The 22,102-nt window shown below is 37.5% G+C and overlaps 1 protein-coding gene across 13 annotated transcripts in view; it reads left to right on the top strand.

Annotated features, from left to right (window-relative positions):
• Nucleotides 1-21,151: 21,151 nt before the first annotated feature.
• The window catches only part of LOC121498500 (folate receptor alpha-like), a 203,694-nt gene continuing 202,743 nt past the window's right edge, over nucleotides 21,152-22,102 (top strand). For 12 of the 13 annotated variants that reach the window (XR_005989818.1, XR_005989813.1, XR_005989819.1 and 9 more), the window contains exon 1: nucleotides 21,152-21,320. Coding sequence is in view for 1 of the 13 variants with exons in the window: in XM_041768469.1 (XP_041624403.1) it covers nucleotides 21,294-21,320 (27 nt within the window). In the remaining 12 variants the exon portion in view is untranslated. The remainder of the gene's footprint in view (nucleotides 21,321-22,102) is intronic. The other variant, XM_041768469.1, reaches the window with a different exon arrangement.

Below are 22,102 nucleotides of genomic sequence, written 5' to 3'. Positions count from 1 at the left end.
GGATCATCTTGTATAAAACACAGACCCATGAAATATAAGAAAGAATCATTAATTAAAAAAACAAACGAGGGGTGCCTGAGCTGCTCAGTCATTAAGCCTCTGCTTTAGGCTCAGGTCATGATCCTGGGGCCCTGCTCAGTGGAGAGCCTGCTTCTTTCTCTTCCTCTCCCTGTCTGACTCCCTGCTTGTGCTCTTTCTCTCTCTCTCTCTCTCTCTCTCTGTCAAATAAATACATAAATAAAATCTTAAAAATAAATAAAAGAGTAACTTGCCTTAACATTACTTTTGCCTACTTCTTTCCCCAAGAATGGCTTGTTGAAGGGGACTACATGGTTTGTCATAGAGACGTAGGGAAGTACTTTGAATGGTGGAGGTAGAATGGTGGCACCTGGGGGAGAGTATGTGTCCTGCCCCTACAATGGTGTGACAAAAGCCATTGGCACAAAGAGCCTCAGATAGAGAATGGGTGTGAGATATGAGTCCAGCAGCCCACCTGAATGTGCTGACAGACAACATAGGCGAATGTTCACCCATGTTCAGTGGATCAAGAAACATAAGGACCATAGCAACTATTGGTGAAAGGAGCTGCTTCTCACCCTGTTTTCTGGTATTGTATATGTTCAACAGTTTTGCATTATACAAAATAAAGTGGTAAGGGGGTGCCCCAATGGCTAAGATAGAAATTCTCACCAGCTCAGAGATTGAGGCTTTGAAGCAAATACAATTTAATCCAGATAAATAAAAAAGAAAAAAGGGACACCCGAACTGTGATGTTTACACACATTTTGAGGTGAGATCTACAAGCACCTAGTTCAGCGCATGGCTTACGACAGGTAAGCATTGTTCCTTCAACAAATGTTCATTGAGTATGTATCCTGTGTCAGAGCCTGTGCTACATGCCAGGCAAAGTGAGGTATGAAAAACAAGGTGCAGCCCTTGTGCTCAGGGAGGTTACATACAGGGAAAGAGGCATATTAAATGACTAAATACTTGATTGATTTTTAGTTTCATAAGGGAGTGAGCCTTAGGACAAATGTGATTCACAGCTGAGGTCAAAGCCAAAGGAATTGCAGAGAAGTAGAGCCAGAAGCCTGATGACACTGAAGAAGTCTGGATTAAATCCCTGCCAGGGGGACACCTGGGTGGCTCAGCATTTGAACGTCTGCCTTAGGCTCAGGTCATGATCCTGGGGTTCTGGGATCGAGTCCCACATCAGGGTCCCTGCAGGGAGCCTGCTTCTCCCTCTGCCTATGTCTCTACCTCTCTCTGTGTGTCTCTCATGAATAAATAAATAAATAAAATCTTAAAAAAAATAAATAAATCCCTGCCAGGAGTCTTACCCCTGGACTTTTAGCTACAGGAGGAAAGAAGTTCTACTACAGACATGCAGATATACACACACAGTCACTCATCTTCTCTTTAAGCCAGTTAGAGAATTCTGACACAAGAAGCCAAAAGAATTCTTTACTAAAACACCAAGGAAAAAGAAAGAAAATAAGAGCAGTCCAGACATATATCATATTTAAGGGTAGTAACTTAGAAAAATAAAAAATCCATAACAGGAAATGTAAACATGTTCCCATAGCCTAAAGGGAAGGGAAGCTGCTCAAAGAAAAGACAGCCAGTGCTCTGCACATAGTAGGCAGGCAATAAATAGTGGTTTTATTGGTTAAATTAAATTTACCAATACTGGGAATCTGCCAATATAATAAAGAGGACATATTTATTTTATTTTATTTTACTTTACTTTTTAAGAGTACACTTTTAAAGGAGATGTCATTGCTACAGGAAGTTCTCAGTTCTTAAGCATTTATAGGAAGGAGTGATGGGGGGTGGAAGGCACCTATGGCTCAGAAGGAAAACAACAGAGAAGAACAGCCTATAAGAATTCCATTATATTATAGAACAAAGCTCTAGGATGCTAAGCTTTGTAAAAACATCTAAGAATCATAAAAAAAGAGTTTCAAGAAGTTATAGAATAAGCTCTCCAAACTGACTTCTGCCTAATGGCATGACAGATTAACTTCATTCCTGTTTCCAAAACATCATTGCTAAAAACTACAGCCCCCTCTGAAGGCTCATGGTTCCTAGGCTCCTTCTAGAATGTGTATAAGGCAAAGCTATCATTGAAACTATGTACATCCCAACTTTCAACTGTGTTTCTTCTCAGTTTATGCCACTTTTATATGCTGTGATAGTTAAAAATTATGCAAACTCATGAAATGACTAGGAAAGGAGTTTTTAAAAATTAATACTAAATTAAAAATTTCAGGAAGATTACAAAAATGAGTTGGTAAAAAATAATAAGAGAAATCATTCATATTATAACCAAAAGATATTTGAAAGATGGTAAAAATCTAGATTACTGCCCTTGGATTGTTTTGTGGGTGATTTAAATTTTTATTGCACTTGAAGTAACCAAGAGTGGAAGATAGTAGCCCATGAGACATGCTATACACAAGAAAGTAGTGCAGAACTCCAAAGAGGGGATTCATGCTCAAAGAACAGACCTACATCCTGCATCAAAGGCGTGGTGAAACAATGTACACAAGTAGCTTAACATACACATGAAACCACCAGGTACTATAGATAGATCACATTAATTGAAGAATTTCTACTATGTGTTCAGAGGAAAAATAATAAGAAGGAGCAAGTCTTCTCTATTAGGACAGTTTGTGTTAGGATAACTGATGAAGTGGATAGACAAACACTATTCAACTCTATTCTTGTTCCATCTGTCTGTCAAAACATATTTACATCAGGAATAATAGAGCAATCCTAATTAAGAAGGGATTAAACAAACAATGCAGGTAAAAGAGTACCAAGATGTTTTTAAAGTTCAATTTTCTAGGCTTTAATGAATTTACCCCAAGAATTCCAAGAGCAGGTATAGTTAAACTCTGAACAGTGATGGAGAATGGAAGAAATGTTAAAGGACTTGTTTCAAGTTTTCAAAAGGGAAGAATTTGAATACTATATATTAAAGGCCAGTATGTTTGATTCACTGTCTAGGGAAATACTAGACTGAATTATTAAATGCATTATTTGCCATCATTTAGAAACAGAATTGGTGATCACTTAGCAATCACACCAAAACAAACTCACATCCTTCCTCTTATTGTTGTTCTTTTCTAATATGCTTATGAAGCCATAGGAAATGATCAGGAAAACTCCAGCAAATGTCTTATGACATTCTGGTGGACAAGATGAGGAAATGTGATAATGTGGCTAGTAGTAGTTGACACTGATGGAAAGGCTATATTCAGAGCAGAGGAACCACAAGATGAATGCTAGCTTGAAGAGAGGCCTTTACCGGTGCAACTGAGTTTTCCTCTGTGTCTTGTCCTAACCAACTACCCTATCAAATACTGCTGACCAAATTTTCAGGTGACAAAAAGCTAGAAGAAAGGTTTAGTACAAAGCGTGATAGAATCAGGAGCAAAGAGATCATGACTGAATAGAATAATAGGCTGAAGCCTTTTAGACTAGCATCTAGCAAGATTGGATTTAATTGGATATAACTCACATAGTTATGGGAAGTTGAATTTAAAACTAATTTATTCAGATCAGCTCACCAGGAAGCCTTGTAGCAGGCATAGAAAACACCATTAAGGGGTCTGATTGCTGATGTTGGCAATGTCTACCTTGTAAAATGTTGAGGTTAAACCCACTAGGCACAGTCTCTAGGGGAGGTGTATGTGTATGTGAAATAATCTCCATCTCCATTCTAGTCAGTTCCCGGGCATCCTGCACAGAGTGGAAAATAGCTATTTGGGGAAATATGGGCATTGTGTGGACAGTCAGAATACCAGAGACAGCTTCAGGTCACAATTATGAGCAATCTGTCCACAACCTAGAGCCAGGCTAATGGTAAATGACAGAGCAGGAACCTAAACACCTCTTCACTGATTAATTCTGTAGAGGTAGGAAGAAAGAGTTAGGGGCTGACCAAAGAGACCACGTAAGAGAGTAAATCTATAGAAGCACTATGCTTGGACCCTTCCCTAAGGATCAGTAGTTCTCCTATTTGCCTATGCCTAAGTTTAGACTTTCCAGTGGTACATAGCAGCACTTACATATCTTTCCTTTGTTAGCACTAATCTGATTTCCATGTGAAAATTTCCTCTCATCTACTGTGTAGTCTTGGTGGAACTGCAAACCAAACGAAGCCATCCTGCCCTTCTCTAACCAATGTTGTAAACATCACCCAAGATAAGCCAAAGATGAGATGCAAGAATAAATACATGTACAGTTAAAATGATTTCTTTTCATTTTTGGTCCTTCAAGAGGTCTGTTGATGTTCTTACTTTTCTGAGTTTAGTTCTCCTGCCTTCCTGTTGAATTGTATAACCTTCCAAGGAAGTTATCTTCTGCTGAAAGAAAAGAAATTTGGGGTAAAATGGTGACATGACATGCAAAGAATATACTTGGGTATTTGTTCACTAAAAAAAAAAAAAAAAAAACAAAACAAAACAAACAAACAAACAAAAAAAACCCAAAAAAACCCTTAGTCTTTCTGAAGAAAATTTTGGCTTTCCCCATGAATATCCTAGGAACATACCTCAGGACTGCCATTCTCCACTAAATTATTGTGTCAAACACATTTGTGCACCATCACCAATTATTCTGTGTAATGTGAATGATTTATCTCTGTAAAGTTGTGATGTGTGTGAGTGGTTTATTTTTCTTATAAAGTAAATCAGATCCAAGGCTTTCTCTTACAAGAAGGTCACTCACACTCAGTTGCAAACAGACTTTTTTATTTAAAAACTTTAATTAATTAATTAAAAATGATAACTGAAGTATAGTTGATATAGAATATTAAATTAATTTCAGGCATATAACATACTGATTTGACAATTATATACATTACAACAGGCTCACCATGATAAATATGGTTACCATCTGTCACCACACAAAGTTATTACAATATTATTGAGTACATTCCCTATGCTGGCTTTCTTAAGTGGAGAGAAGAGTCTGGACTGACTGGTAGTTAATAGAATCATTTGCACCCTGGTATAGGTTGATAGGAACGTGTCTTGCACAGGAACCTAATATGTGCTTCAACTGTGTGCTCACTACTTTTGAGGACACAGGGAAATCATCAGTTCTCATTAAAGGCCAGCTGTTAGGAGGCCAGCATTACCTTGATCCCAAAACCAACAAAGACCCCACCAAAAGGCAGAATTACAGATCAATATCCTTGATGAACATGGATATAAAAATTCTCACCAAAATACTAGCCAGTAGGATCCAACAGTACATTAAAAAGATGATTCATCACAACCAGATAAGGTTTATCTCTGGGCAGCAAGACTGGCTCAACATCTGCAAATCAACTAATGTGACACACTACATTAATAAAAGAAAGGACAAGAACCATATGATCTTCTCAATAGACACCGAAAAAGCATTTGACAAAGTACAAATTCTTGATTAAAACTTCACAGTGTAGAGGAAATTTACCTCAATAACAAAAATCCACCTATGAAAACCCCACAGCGAACTCATTCTCAATGGGGGAAAAACAGAGCTTTTCCCTTAAGGTCAGGAACATGGCATGGATTTCCACTATCACCATCACTGTTCAACATAGTAGTAGAAGTCCTAGCCTCAGCAATCAGAGAACAAAAAGAAATTAAAGGCATCTGAGTTGGCAAAGACGTCAAACTCTCACTCTTTGCAAATGACATGATATCCTATATGTAAAACCCAAAAGACTCCACTCCAAAATTGCTAGATCTCATTCAGGATTCAGCAAAGTGGCAGGATATAAAATCAATGCACAGAAATCAGTTTTGCATTCCTATACACTAATAATGAGACAGAAGAAAGAGAAATTAAGGAGTCAATCCCATTTACAATTGCACCCAAAACCATATAAGATACCTAGGAGTAAACTTAACCAAAGAGACAAAGGATCAGAAAACTATAGAACACTCATGAAAGAAATTGAGGAAGTCACAAAGAAATGGAAAAAACTCCCATGCTCAAGGATTGGAAGAATAAATATTGTTAAAATGTCTATGCTACCTAGAGCAGTCTATACATTCAAAGCAATCCCTATCAAAATACCATCAACTTATTTCACAGAGTTGGAACAAATAATCCTAATTTGTATAGAACCAGAAAAGACCCCAAATAGCCAAAAGAATGTTGAAAAAGAAAACCAAAACTGGTGGCATCACAATTCTGGACTTCAAGTTCTATTACAAAGCTCTAATTATCAAGACAGTATAGTACTGGCAAAAACAGACACGTGGATCAATGGAACAGAATAGAGAACCCAGAAACGGGCATTCAACTCTGTGGTCAACTAATCTTTGACAAAGCAGGAAAGAAGACCCAATGGAAAAAAAGAAAGTCTCTTCAACAGATGATGTTGGGAAAATTGGACAACCACATGCAGAAGAATGAAATTCGACCATTTCCTCACACTATACACAAAAATAGACTAAAAATGGATGAAAAGACTAAATGTGAGACAGGAATACATCAGAATCCTGGAGGACAATACAGGCAGCAACCTTTGTGACCTCGGCCATAGCAACTTTTAATAGACACATCTCCAAAGGCAAGAGAAACAAAGGCAAAAATAAACTACTAGCCAACAAAACCAAAAGACAACTAACAGAATGGGAGAAGATATTTGCAAATGACACATCAGATAAAGGGCTAGTATCCAAAATCCATAAAGAACTTATTAAACTCAACACTCAAAAAAAAAAAAAAACCCACGAAATAATTCAACCAGAAATGGGCAGAAGACACGAATAGACATTTTCCCAAAGAAGACATACAGATGGCCAATAGACATGAAAAAATGTTCCACATCACCCAGAATCAGGGAAATACAAATCAAAACATAATGAGATATCACCTCATAGCAGTCAGAATGGCTAAAATATACAAGTCAGGAAATGACAGATGTTGGCAAGGATGCAGAAAAAGGGGTACCCTCTTACACTGTTATTGGGAATGCAAACTGGTGTCACCACCCTGCAAAAGAGTATGGAGGTTCCTCAAAAAGTTGAAAATAGAGCTATCCTACTACCCAGCAATTGCACTACTGACTATTTACCCCAAAGATACAGGTATATTGATTCAAAGGGGCACCTGCACCCCAATGTTTATAGCAACAACATCCAATAAAATGTGGTATATATATATATATAAATGGAATACTACTCAATCATCAAAAAATGAAATCTTGCCATTTGCAATGACGTGGTTGGAGCTAGAGGATATTATGTTAAGCTAAATAGGTCCTTCAGAGAAAGACAATTATCGTGTGACCTCACTTATGTGTGGAACTTAAGAAACAAAATAGAAGATCATAGAGGAAGAGAGAAAAATTATAACAAGATGAAATTGGAGAGAGAGAGACAAATAAGATACTCTTAATCTTAGGAAATAAATTGAGGGTCACTGGAAGGAAGGAGGGTGGGGGGATGGGGTAACTGGGTCATGTACATTAAGAAAGGCACATGATGTAATAAGCCCTGTACCCAGTCTTGTATAAGACTGATGAATCACTGACCTCTACCTCTGAAATCAATAATACATTAATTGAATTTAAATAAAAAAATAAAACAGAAAAATTTTTTTAAAAATACTAAATAAATAAATAAATGGCCAGCTGAGAGATGAGTAACATTATCTTTAGGAATCTAAATTCCATCCTGGATAAATCTTCCAGGCCTAAGCTTGAGGCTATGTGACTGGACCATAGTACTTCATTCAACTTTTTGTGGAATCACTCTACTAATAAGCACTTCAGCATTTTGCCCTTTTTCTTTCTTCTTTTAAGGACACATTAAAAAAAAAACACCAAGTTCTTTCTGTACGTGCTGGACAAATATTGCTTAGGACATTGTTTTCAATGATATTTGTAAAAACACCTTCAGTGTTTCAGATGCTGTGATAATCGTCAGGTTTACAAGGAGAACGAGGGCAGATTCAGTTGTTGAACTCACAGAACTCACATTCTAGAGGGAAACAATTGTTAATCAAGTAATTATTTTAAAAAACGGAGGTAAATTACAAACTAATAGTTGGTATAAAAAGACATTACACACTGCTGTGAGTGCTTTCATGGGTCACTCCCCAGAATCTAGTGAGGGTCAAGGTCAGGGAGGTCTTTTCTGAATTTGTAGGATGATTTGAGAGCAGAAGGGTAACAGGAGTTAAGCAGGCATGGGGTCAGAGCAGGGATCTATATCTATGGATTTGGTGGATGTTTGGGTGTCATTATTGTCTCTACCTATCCTTAACTCCTACATGCAAGTTGGACTGTGTGTAGGTTATAGTTTTTACTTTGGAAAATCTGTCAGAGGAAGAAGGAGGCTTATCTTTGTTGCTTTTTGAAAAGTGGAATAATTTATCTCATTTTTCTAAGAACAGTTACTTTCTAGTTTGAATTTAAATCTTTTTTTTAATTGATCTGTTTTGTAAATTTTGGTTGCTATGACAATAAATTGGTTCACTTCAAAAGCTATTAACAGCAGCTTGGCTATTCTGTTTTCTTTGTTGAGAATATTATAATAGGTAAAATGTCAGCAATAACCAAGAAAATTCCAGGGACAGGAAAAAATGGTACAGGAGTTTGGCAAGACATGATATTCCTTCTGATTCATTAAACATTATAGAATTTAATTTCTGGTGAATAATTGAAAGATATTGATTCATTTCATATGAAAAACCAGAAGAGTAGGTTTAAGAATGATAAGCTTTCTTTGGTTTTCACCTAATTTCATTCATTATTTCAAATCAATATTTATTGAGCTTCTACTATGAGCCAAGAACTGTGTTAGGTGCTATAAATAAAAGATGAATAAGACAAACTCCTCATCCAGTGATGAAGCTATAAACCTGAGTTTTTACAGATACAGTGAGGAAACATTAAGTCCAGAAAAAAATGTAGTAAAGCTGATGCCAGACATGTTTCCCCTCTCTTAGGCAGCATATCATAAAAAAGGCAAGAGCATACCTGAGCAAATGACATTGTCTTTGGTATATTTTTCACTTTCTAAAAACAGTGACTATGAGGTGAACACATTACTCAAACATATCACCTGATGGTAAAAATACCATCACCATGGACCCTCAGGACAAAGCCCAGAATTGTCTCCGGACAATTTCTGCCTGAGCTAAAAGTTAGCCTGACTTTGGGACCAATTAAATTCCAGCACTGCCAGTTAATGACTGTTTTTCAGTTTCCTCATCTAAAAGATGATAATAATTAATAATAATAATAATAATCCCCTATAAGGTCATTATGAAGATTAAATAAGCTACTATTTGCAAAGCTCGTAGAATCACATCAAGCATATACACATGTTAGATTTTTTTAAGAGCTTTACAAGTAGTAATGAGGTGTGTGTGTGTGTGTGTGTTTGCACTAAATAAAACAAACAGCTATATATGGCAATAATAAGCTCTAAATTGAGGGGAGGAACCTAGGGCAGGAAACCACAAGCCTTACCTTCAGTCTTCTTTTACATTAAGAATTGCTTTAGAATTTTGAATAAGAATATTCACTGATCTCAGACCTTAGTCCTTCCACATTTCATGGCCCAGGAAACTTACTAATAAGCTATTGAATACATAAAAGCAAACAGTATGAGATAGAAAGATCAATAGAGACATAGATAATTCAGAAACTGGAAAGTAGATCCTGATAATTGAAAGGTGATGGGGGTCAATGAGCTATGAAGTCAGTTCATCATCCTCCCTTTAAGAAGGGCAGTGGAAGTGTTTTGAGGACTGTGAAGGGATTTTTATCATAATAGAAAAACAAGGACTCTGCAGTGTTGTAGATCTATGCTTTTATAGTGAATTTTCCAATTACTAGTTATTTGAATGTGAACAATATTTTAAGTTCTCTTAAATCTTCAACATTCTCATCTATGAAATGGGCATACAAATGGGATTAATTGATATCAAGTTCTTTTAATGGGTTGGAACAATATAGGTTTATGTTTAAGAAACTGTTAAGCTGTTATTCTTATTTCTGTAAGTCTAACCCAGCTAGATTTCTAAATTGAATGAGATTTTAAAATATTGCTTAATTTTTAAGATTGGAGAACTGAATAATGCAGTTAGATAAGTAGTACTTAAGGAAAAAATATTTAAAAACCATTGAAATAAAGTGTGATCACAGTAAGATTTTCATCTGTTAAACTGGGCAATCTAAAATGTTAGACTTAAAAATTATAAAAGAAACCTAATATTTGAAACTGCAAAATTAAGCAATTGTTTTTTTTTTTCCTTAGTCAAACATACTGTTTTCAAATTTAGATTTAAAAATCACCAGCAACCTGGGTGAGGTTGGAAGTCTATAAACCTTCATTACCACATTTTGCTGACTATGGTGTGCCACTTACTTGTAAATACAGAGAGTTGGACTAATCTAGTGTCCAGGTAGACATCTTTATAAAATGAATTATGTGAAAATCTCTCTCTCTTTTTGTTCTTATTGGACAGTGACCTGGCCAAATGCAGCATCTCCTAAAAGTTAGAGTGATCTGTTTTTACCAGTGGGAATCCAAAGCTGCAGGAAAGCACCTAATAATTTCTACAGCCACTACATAGCTTTGAGGGCATTTATTTTCTGTATGTTTGTGTAATATGGACCTGTGTGTATATATATATATATATATGTATTAATGCATATATGTACATATATAATGACATCTATTATATGTATTTAAATCCAACATTATTACTTCCTTTTCAAAACCCAAACTAACCTCTATCGTAGCTACTACTGAGCCAACAGCTAAGACTGATTTTTTCTGTATCTCTGTATCAGAATCCACTTGTGTTCGTGGTTCGCTAGAGTCAACTGGATTTTAAGCTCCTTGAAGACAGCACCTTACCTTGTTTCAATATATTGCAAAGGCTGTGCAAGAGTGTTGAGCATGTAACAAGTGTTTTGAAGCATGCTGTTTTTCCGGGCTTTATGTTTTCTTAAGTTTCATAAGTAGATTTAATATGCCTCCCCACTGCACTCCACTAACTGGTCGCCCCCACCCTAGTCTTCTTTTCTTTTTTAACTGGCACAGCAAGTTTTTTCTAAATCAATAGCAAACAGTAGCATTTGGTCTAACCCAAAATGTATTATCACAAATTATGCAATAGTGGGAGCCTAACTAATAAAGTTTTACCAGTTTTACCTCTGTCTTATTTTTGCTCCTGTTCCCAGGTTTATTGGTCTTATTTTTGGTAAGGATTAGCCCTTCTGTTGCAAAGGAAATTATCTTAAAAATGTTCTTCCCAAATGACAGAAATACTAGTGTATGTAAAGATTATTCCTGTAAACAGTAATAGTTTCACATTGTTCTTAACTTTATTGAAAGCATCATTGTGTTCCTTAGCATGAGGAAAAGTAATACTTTAAATCTTTCAAATGCGATAATAAGAGGCTGTAGTGCTTTAGGAAATTGGAATCTGGAAGTCATAGGATGGGTCAAGAGACTAGTTCCTCCTCTAAGGAGCCTGGATAGAAAGAAAAATAGCTGCATTGTGCTAGAGGTCTAATGAGACACCATCACCAGGGGCTCTCCCGCTGAACTCCCACGTCACTTACTGAATGCTTTGAAAAAACTTACACTTTTAGGTAATTTTACAGCTGTGAATTGGCAAATTGGCAAGAGTCCTGAATAGCCTTGAATTTAAGGCTGAAAAAGGAGGGGAAAAAAGGATATTTTATCAGGTCTTGTAAACTTATTTGGATTTTCCTCAGAGACTAGACCATCACAAAACACCCATTTTGATTTTAAATATGTGTCTTACAAACCTCCATGAGGCCATTGAATTCTTATCTATTTATATGCAGACAGACACATGTTGGGGGGGAATGAAGTTTTTGTAGGTGCAAAAGTTGAATGTTTTAGCTTATTTAGGGTCCTTGCAAAATTACTTAATGTGGTTATACACACCTGACATATATTTATTGATTTATATTCCCCACATGATTTTCTTTTTCCAGAATAAAAAAGCTTTAAAAAATTAACTTTAGGTCAGTACGCTCCCATCCCCAGCTTTGGTATTGTTTTTTTTGTTTGTGTTTTTGAGGTTGAGGGTTATCTATGACTCATTGGCAAGCTCCAGTTCAATCAATTTAGAAGGAACTTTTAGGGCTGAGTTATTTTTAAATGCCTGAAAATGAGGGAGCTCTAAATGGAAATCTAATCACAGCTTAACCTGTAGTCATGCAAACAGTCAACTATGAAATCAAATGAATTTCCAACCCTCTTAACCCATTAATGGTTACTGACTAGCTGTGTTGCCCAAATATCATCATTCAAAGGGCAGGAAACGGAAAAGGCATGTATCTGGAGGGGGGTGCAGTGGATAGGAAGGGAGGGGTGGTGCGGATGCCAAGAAGGAAATGTCTAGGAGACAACAATTTCCTCATAGACACAAGTGTGCAAGCTTACATAAGCATATAGCTCGCTCAGTTCCACATTGCTCATGGATTCTTATGAAGCCTTTCCTGGTAAATATTAAGCAAAGGAGTGTGTTGTCCTTGTGAAACTGCTTCTGGTTTTGAATAGTTGCCATTTCAGAAGTTCAGCCTCTGCCATCCTCTTGATGGGACTGACTGCAAAGCACAGTCCCAGATTTCTTTGGAGTTTTGGGTCCATTTGAAAAATGCATAACCCCAGCTGGCTCTCTCCCCAGTAACCTCCCAGGACCTTCTTTTCCTTTGCAGGCTTTCCCGTACATTCTATCTCCCTTTTCCTTGCCTTTTGGCTAGATCTCATTTTTTTTCTATCACCTCTAAGAATCTCCTGCTCATATGCTCAGCTCCACTTTGATTCTATTACTATCTATCCTAAGAACTGCACCCACAAACAACAGAAGTATCCAGAAAGGCTACTTTGGGGACAAAATAACTATCTAAACACCTGAAGATCTAAATTAGTGAAGAATAGACCTGAAAAAAAGGACATATATGCATATATTTATGTCTCCTTCTCTCTCCCTCTCACACACACTTATAAATGCCAATGCACGCCTCTAATAGATATGTGTAAGTTTTCCTGGAATTTTGAATTTAGTTCTCTTCAGAGAAGCAGGCATTCATTCCTGCATGAGGCAAACACACCAACTATTGCAAAAAAAAAAAAAAAAAAAAAAAAAGACTGTTTGGGATTGTTGAATTAATATTCTGTACCCTGTTAAATTAACTCTCCTTTCTCACCTTCTGGGTTGCCACCCCAACTAATCTGAATCTAGGCTGATATAAAAACCTGCATGAATAAGACAAGTCTAGTTTGGCATTCAATGAAAGCCACGCTTGACTATTTCATCTCTTGGTAGAAAAAGGCAAGCTTGTTTAATGTCGCTTTAGTGCCAAGTGGTAATTACCCCCAAATGATTTCCTGGGGTTGGACCAAGCCTCTTTTATGAACATTTACCTCCAATGTCAGGGTAGAACTGAGAGGAAAAAAGTCTTTTTCTTACACATACACACTCATAAAGATGAAAAATAAAAAGCAAAGGTAAACATTTTTTTCCCTTTTCTTTTGTTAGATGTGGATCCTTGAGTAATGCATCTTTCCATGTGTGCTCTAAAAAAAAGGCGAGCTGGGAACACAGCCCCTTGGTGCAACTTACACAATCTGTACATACTTAGCATGTTCTTAAGCTCTAACCCCTGTTTCCAAGGGCCTGCAGGAAAGAAAGAGTATCTTGGTTTTGAAAAGGTTGAATTTGAATTGAAAAAATAAAACCCCTATTTTTCATGTTTGACATTACTCCTTTACCTAAGACCCTATTTGCCATTGTACACTTATCCGTTAATGAATTCTCTGCCACATTCATACCACCAAAGAAATGTACAGTGGAATAGAACGAGAATTGCCTGCCATCGTATGTGCGACTCTCACTCCATAAGTCGATATGAGTAATGCTTAAGGTCTTATGTGGTCCTCCTTTGTGATATCTTATCACAATATTTAAATAAGTCACTAATTGATTCATACTCTAAACTCTATTCCAGAGGATCCCAAAGTCCTTTCAAAATATTGTGTACATACAAACAAGTATTTCGTCCTAAGTTTTTAACATTTGTAATAGTTATAAGCTGCTTTGTCATTAATATCCATCAAATAGAGGACATTTGGCTGAAAATGAAGAAAAGATTTATTAAATTTAGTTTCAGTTCCATTCATGGGATTAAAATATATGTAGGAATATGAAAAAGACTAATGTCTCTATGTTAAAGAAATCGATTTCCAGGGTGCCAAGTGGAAAAGTGTAATTGAAATTGACCCATTAAATGATTACATTATTTGTGTACCAAATCTAATATATTTCACAAAACTATAGAGCTGTTTCAGTAACTACCTGCCAAACTGTATATATTGTTCCTAATTAAGTTTTATAAATGTACTTATAGAAATGTGAGGTTGCAGAATTATCCATGTAATATGTCTCTACATTTATGAAACCTATTCCAGAGAATTAAGACAAGGCAGTGCATTTCTAATCTCATGACTATTTCATGACTAGTGAAAGCTATAATAAACAAGGTAACAAAATGAACATTCAAGGGAAGTTTCCCAGTTAAATTCTGAAACATACTTAGAAATACATCTTAACTTCTAGCATTGTCCCCGAAAAATCACATTGTGGTAAATGCTTGACCTTTCAAAGTGTGTTTCAAACCCATATTCTGAGTACCTACTATGTGCCAGGCTCATGTATTTTCACATCAGCAATTTTCTTTAATCCTGGTAACCTCTCAGTGAAACAATTTTCATTATTCCTATTTGGTTAGTGAGAGATAGGCAACTCAACTAAGGTGCAAAATACTTAATACTTTTAATCTTTTTATCCATTTTCTTCCTCAGATGGTATGTTTCTGAATACCATCAAGAATAATGCTCTATTCGTCTTTGTATTTAAAGAATGAAAGAAAAATGTGTGGCTTTTCAAATGATGTAAAGGTCTCTTCCCCTTTACTTTTGCTTTGTTTACACTTCAGTTTCACTGAAAACCAATAATCAAAGACTCTAAGATATTGTACATTTTTTTTTTCAATTTACCAAACAGAAGCATTTTTTTTTAAAGGGCAAATACTATAGGATTTTCTTTAGAAGAAAATATGTTCTCCTTCATGTAAGATGATGCTACTAGCTAATTTCTGTGGGACCCAGGAAATTTAACAAAAATCCCCTACCCCTGGACAAGCAGAGCAGGACTAACTCCATTTGTGCTGCACCCGCCACCTCCTGTATGACCCCCACATGGCCTGCTGATTGCTTAAGGCGCTGCCCCACCCTAGTCAAGCCGCTGGGCACACCCTTACCAGAAATCGGCTCATAACAATGTAACCCCGCCTTGTGCCCTCCAAAACTGCGCACCAATTCTGACCAAAGTAACAGGCCAGCTCAAAGTAATAGGCCGAGGGTACTATAGGGTAAAATGTAATTCAATCGGCCACTTGCGTGTGGACCGACATGACTGTGCAACTTTCTGCTTATCCCATGGGCCACTGGCCCCTATAAAGCTGCTACCCGGCTTAGTCTCAGGGTCCAAGTCCCTGCTGCGCTGTGTCGGGTGCACTTGGACCCAAGCTCGAGCTTGCAAATAAACCCTCGTGTGTTTGCATCCCAGTCGGCCGGCTCCTTGGTGGTTTCTTGGATTCACAATCTTGGGCACAACAATTTCACTTTTTAAATATCATTAAGTGGGATCCCTGGGTGGCGCTGCGGTTTGGCGCCTGCCTTTGGCCCAGGGCGCGATCCTGGAGACCCAGGATCGAGTCCCACATTGGGCTCCTGGTGCATGGAGCCTGCTTCTCCCTCTGCCTGTGTCTCTGCCTCTCTCTCTCCCTGTGTGACTATCATAAATAAATTAAAAAAAAAATTTTTTTTTAAATATCATTAAGTATAATACCTGCATGAGGTATTATTTCAAGTACATATAGAGATGAAGGAGGCAAAGTTCTCAAGGAATTCTGGAAAATTGTGAAACAGGCCGTTTGTCATCCTTTTCCTGGTGCTTCTATTCTCTCTTCCCAAGGGGTTGTTCTTTACCAAGGACTATTTTTCCTGGGGAGAATTAAACACTCCTTGTTAATCCCTGGGACAGGACTGAGAATGAAACTTTAATTTTATGAAGTGCCATAGGTAAGGACCTGCTCCAGGAATTGGTCTCTTCTGCCCTAGTATTAGAGCCATTGAAAGATCAATGTGGCTATAGACTGGAGGGTCTACAGAGCAAAGATAGAGGCAAAAAAGCAAGTCAGGAAAGCAGTTGGCTTCTACTAGGTCAAACGTCTAAGTGATATGTGGGGAAATTTACAGCAGGGAATTCAGGGGCAGGGGATACATTGAAATCCAAGAGGGCAGATGGTGCACTGCAATTGACTTGGCTCCAGTTTGTAACTCTGTGGCTCCAGTAACTAGGTCAGAATCTAGTCCTGAGCTGTGGAAAACAGCAAGTTTAGTTCCCAGACCTAGAGTAAATGGTTTGCTAAGAAGTTTACCAAGAGATGAATGAAGAACAGACGGAAGTCCAGGTATAACTGGGATGAAAGTTGGTGCTAAACTAGTTAAAAGGTGATAAGGTGATAGTCCGTCCAAAATCACAGCTAGTTGGCAGCTTTTCACCTCCATCTATTCAAGATAAGGATCAGCTCTGAAACAGTGAATGGGGTGAAACTTACAGATTAGTTAATCAGCTTTCTATCACCGTATTAATGCTGTCAAACCACCTGCAGACTGAGAAGCTTTCAAAAATAAGCCCTTGTTATTGTTTGTGGGTTTATGGTCCTGTGAATCTGAGCCAAGTTTGGCTGACTGCAGCTGAGCAAGATCTTTTGAGGCCTCGGCTCAGAACTGGCATATTGTCACTTCTCATTCTACAGGCCAAAGTCACAAGGACAGCTCAGATTCAAGAGGGGCAGGGAATGGGCTCCATCTTTTGATAACAGACGTTGCAAAAGACATGGGTAGAGGGGAAGAGCAAAGAATGTTGACTATTTTGCTCTCACCGCACTTAGGGCCCTGAACTTCAACTATTAGAAGGAAGGGATGTGGAGTCCAGGAGCCAACTGGGGCCAGGTGGGGCCAGGCTCTACTCCCATTGCCAGCTTTTAGATTTCCTTTCTTACAGCATGTCTCTCTCAGCCTGTGGATAAGGGAGGAGCATCCAGCAATGGTAACTCTCCTTAGAGTGTGAATAACCAGTAGCCCACTTCACAGACTAGTACTCATAAGGCAGTTCTAATTGCAGCGGCTTATATAAAGCTTCTTCATCTATAAAGCATGGTTAATTATAGTACCTACCTCATGTGAGGCTCAAGAGGATGAAATGAGTCAAGAAAAAGACTCAGCAAGATCTTCCACATAATATGTGATTAGCAGGTATTAGTGGTTTTATTATTAGTTTCATTACTGTTACTGTTTTCCCTTGTTGACCTAGACAGACTAAATAATTGCAGGCAATGCATAATATTGAGGAGTATAGGGCTCTTAAAACTAAAACAATCTTCTTTCATATAAGACAGCTTTCAGCAACACAATTTGTCTTTTTTTTTTTTTTTTTTTTACTAGTAAGGGTGATAATTTTGTGCCAATTGTCTGTACTTTTTTGGGGAACACAGCTTGAAAGTCATTGCTCTAGGATACCATTGAGCACAAACTCAAATGCCCATGAGGCCTGGTTGATAACAAAATGAACAAAGCCAGGGGGGCATAATTTAGTAGGAAGCCAATGCTGTGGTGAACTGGAACAACATCTACATATAAGGAGGCCACTGTCAGATGGAAGTGGTTTTGACTGATGGTAGAAGGAGAAAACGGGCATTTCTTGTAATCACAGCTTTTCCAGAGCTAACGAAATTTGGTTGGAGAAATAGAAAATGAACATGATTCGGTGTTAAGATTATAGACACTCTTGAATTAGACCCTGAAGTCCTAGTAGGAAAATTTGGATTTAACATGGTGATACTGATTCAATGGCAAAGGTAACTTTTATTCTTTGTTTAACTCTATTTAATAAAAAAAAAAAAAATAAGAAAAAGTAACATAAACCAGGAGATGGCACGTAAAAGTATAAGGACTACTTGGAAAGTTGGTGCTTGTCACTGAGAAGCTGAAGCCAGAGGGGAAAAGCTGTAGATTTGGGGAATTAATGTTCTTGAAAGGCATAGGAGAGTGGACTGAGGTGCAGAGGACCAGCAGTGCTAGGAATTCCACATTCTTTACTCTAGAGCTTCTAAGGACGTGCCACAACAAAGCATCAATGTAAGAGAGTAAGTCATTTTTTTTTTTTTTGTAATAATGAATGACAGCAGCTTTTTTTTCCCTCAACAATATCCATCCAGTGGAAAGTGGATCTGGGCTGTATCCATTTCAGTGTATGTGTGCAGACAGAACTTAAAAGTTTAACATCACCTGCATCCTGGAAGTCCCTGTATACATATTGTTGTTCTTTTGTGGTACATCTAGATATATTCCTGGATATTCCTCTGGTTTGAAAACATGGTTTCCATTAGGGTGTGTAATCTTCCTGCTGTAATCTCATGAATACCGATGCACTGTGGCTCTGTTTTACAATGTTCCCTCCCAGGACCAACCTACAAATTTCGTTTCAAAGCCTCAGTCACATCTTCCTCCCTTGGTTGGTGGATTTCTTCCCACTCTTCTTTTTTTTTTTTTTTAAGATTTTATTTATTTATTCATGACGATACAGAGAGAGAGAGAGGCAGAGACACAGGCAGAGGGAGAAGCAGGCTTCATGCAGGGAGCCTGACGTGGGACTTGATCCTGGAACTCGAGGATCAGGCCCTGGGCTGAAGGCGGCGCTAAACCACTGAGCCACCGGGCTGCCCATCTTCCCACCCTTCTAATCAATCTTCTTAGGGTCCTTTATTTTCTTCTGTAGGTGATACTCTGGAATTCCTCTTATTCCTTTTCTATTAAGTGGGACTTGGCAGTGGTTCCGGAGAGCATGTCTACTTTAAGCCACAGGAGATTACTTTTTCACTCCAAATGCTAATTCTGCCCATAAAAGCACTAAGCTTCCCTCTATCCATGCCTATAGCAGCCCCGTCTATGTAATGCACTGGTCACTTTCGGATGTCAGGCTTCACCCTGCCTAGTACATAGTAGGGGTTCCTTTGTGAAGTTCTGATTCAATCTCTGGGACGAGAGATTTCACTGACCCAAAGAATTAGACATTCTTCAGATTGGAGACAGAGGCTGACTTCAGAAGGGCATCTTCTCAGAGTGGACGTATCTCCAAAGAGAGGCATGTTTGGCCTGCTAAAGAGAAGGTCAATGCTTTCTTCTGACCTGGAAGCCAGAGTCAAAGTGAACTTCTACAACCTCACACAAAAACTTTTCTCCGTGCCGTCTCACCTGCCATAACTTCAACTCAGGTTCTTCTCCAGAAAATGGACTTGGAGGATGGCAGCACAAGGTCCAGAAAGAATACTGATCTGTGTTGCTAGACAGCAGAATTCTGTTATAGGCAAAGGACTTCACTTGTCTATACTTCAATTTCTTTCTGCATAAAATGGTAGGTTCCCACTAGATGATTATAAGAGTCTTATGGTACTAAGATTCTAGTCATCTATGTCAGGTGACAGGGAGCCATACATAGAAAGTTCTTGAGCAATATAAATTGTTATGTGAAGATGACTGGGCAAGATTGGATTTCTTCCCCTAAACACAATTTTTAGCAGATCAAATCATTATTGCTCTTTCACCTCTGCCTATCATAGTCCCTTCTTTTCTACAGTTTCTACCCTTGTAGAGAAAGCTGATTAATAAGCACAAAAGGGAAAATGGAAGAAACTGGATGGTCACATAAGTGGGAAAACTTGATTTGCTGTATCAGTATCTTCTTTTCCTCCAGACAGATCTAATATGTATCAGAAGGTTATCTAGTGAGAATAGAAAAAGATGAGGAAAATGTAATATTAGATAAGCTGGACTGTTAAAGAAATCAAGATAAATTATAATGTCTCTGTTTCCAATAATTATCATACTGCTAATGGGACCAGAAATCTGTTGAAACCTTTGATTTTTAGCTCTGTGTATTCATCCTCATGCTAGAGATGGCCTTCCATCCCATCTGGAGAGGACATACTGACTTCCAAAAGCTCCCTTTCTTTTGGACAGTGTTTAAGTAGGCATTGCCAATGTTTGCACCATGACTCTCCTGTTGTGTCGCTCCTTCCTGACTGAACCTTTATTAACTGGTATTTTATTTTTCAGATATTTTTGTTTATTCAAATAAGACCCAGTCCCGTCTTGCTGACTTGTGAATCACTTTTTCTTTCTGGAGTGACTTCATACATCTCTACTTTGCTCCATTGTGGATATGACTCCTGATTTCTCAATGGGAAATCTTATTTCCCTTTTTTTTCTAGCATGTGGGAGGTGAGAACCTCACTGAATTCCCACTACTAACAAGAAACAGAGACTTTCATTTTTATTCTTGGCTTGAGTTGTACACAATCTCACATGAAAAAATTAAAATGTATTTCAACATTATGTTCTAGTTCCATAAAGCTTTGTGGGATTTTATTAGAATCACATTCTATCAGACTCTCTTTTTCAGTTGAGGCAACAATTCTTTACATTAATAATTAGCTCCTCACCCCTTACCACCCTCCATATTACTTATTCAATGTGCTACCTGTTTACTCTATGAGGGCATGCATTGTTTTTATTTTATCCCCAGATCCACGAGACATCAGAGTCACTGTGCTATGATGTTGAAAGCAGTCTTTACATATGATCTAGCTCCAATACCACTCCTCCCCACTGCCCTTCCTCTTGGTAAAATAGCATGTAATTTTGCCCAGAAGTATGTGTATGCCCTTATTTGAAAATATTATTTTACTATAAAGATACCATTTTACACTTATGCATTTAATAAGAATTGTTTGAGTGTTTGATGAAAGAAATGTCATAGCTTGCCTAAGGAATTGTTTCAAATTTTTAACACCCAACACTCTTCATATCTTCTTTAAATCTAAATTGACCTTTATCTAGATCTTTATTTCAACACAGTATTGACTTGCCATCAGCACTGCACAATTTCTCTTTGGCAGAAGTCATAAGCTTTCCTGAATTTACCCAGATGATGGTTTGCTATTTTTGTAAGAGAACACTGCCATTTTGCCAAAAGTCTTCTGTCTTGCAGGAACTGGCTGGCAATGCTGTTTTCTTGGGCTGCAAATAGGGCAACAGCTGTCCCTTCCATACCAGACTGTGGATAAGAGGTTGCCAGAGAGGCATTGTTCTAGAAACTGAGACATGATGATAATCAGCTCAGCTATCCAGGTGAACTTAAGTATTTTTATCTTTTGAAATAACAGAAAAATTAGGGCCAAAAATTAATATTTATTTAATTTTGAATAATTTTCTTAGCTTTTGAAGTCCACTGGTTTGAATTCTAGTTAGTACCATGCAAAATGGCAATGTTATGTAGGGGGGAAAAAAAAAACCTCTGGGTTCAAAATGAGGATTCAGTCCTTGGGATTTCGTCCTTATCTGCCTTGTTGGGAAATATATTCTAATTTCCTTTTTGAGAACATGGTTTTACTATATATGAAATGAAGTTACTATACAAGATGATATTTAATGTGTTTTTTTAATTCTAAAATGATCTGTGAATATGTATCTATAATTTTAAAGAAGGGAAATATTTGAAGGGAGTGGTCTGTGTGTTTTCTGTGTGCTTTGACATTTTCAGAGTAAGTTTTTACTAAGCCAGTAAATCTACCTTATAAATTTCCAGGTCTAATTTACTGGATGAAAGGATCAAGGATTATTAGAGGAGTTTTCAATCATATTTTACCTTGCCATTCACTCTGATTTTTTTTTTCATTTTATTTGGACAGCAATTGTAAGCTCAATGTGGGGAATCTTCTTCCAACTAAGGCACCTATCTGCTTGCACTAGTGATTCCGTGTTCTCTCTTTCTCTTTGTCTCTGTCTCTGTTTCTGTTTCCCTCTCACACCTAACTTCACTCTGTTCTATAATTAGAAATTTGGAAGAATGAATCTTCATTCTTTATTATATAATTTAACACACTGTATTATATAATTCAAACACACTTTAT

The sequence above is a fragment of the Vulpes lagopus genome, chromosome 9 (assembly GCF_018345385.1).
Source record: "Vulpes lagopus strain Blue_001 chromosome 9, ASM1834538v1, whole genome shotgun sequence".
In the NCBI taxonomy this organism is placed as follows: Eukaryota; Metazoa; Chordata; class Mammalia; order Carnivora; family Canidae; genus Vulpes; species Vulpes lagopus.
This window is presented reverse-complemented; position numbering and strand designations above follow the sequence as displayed.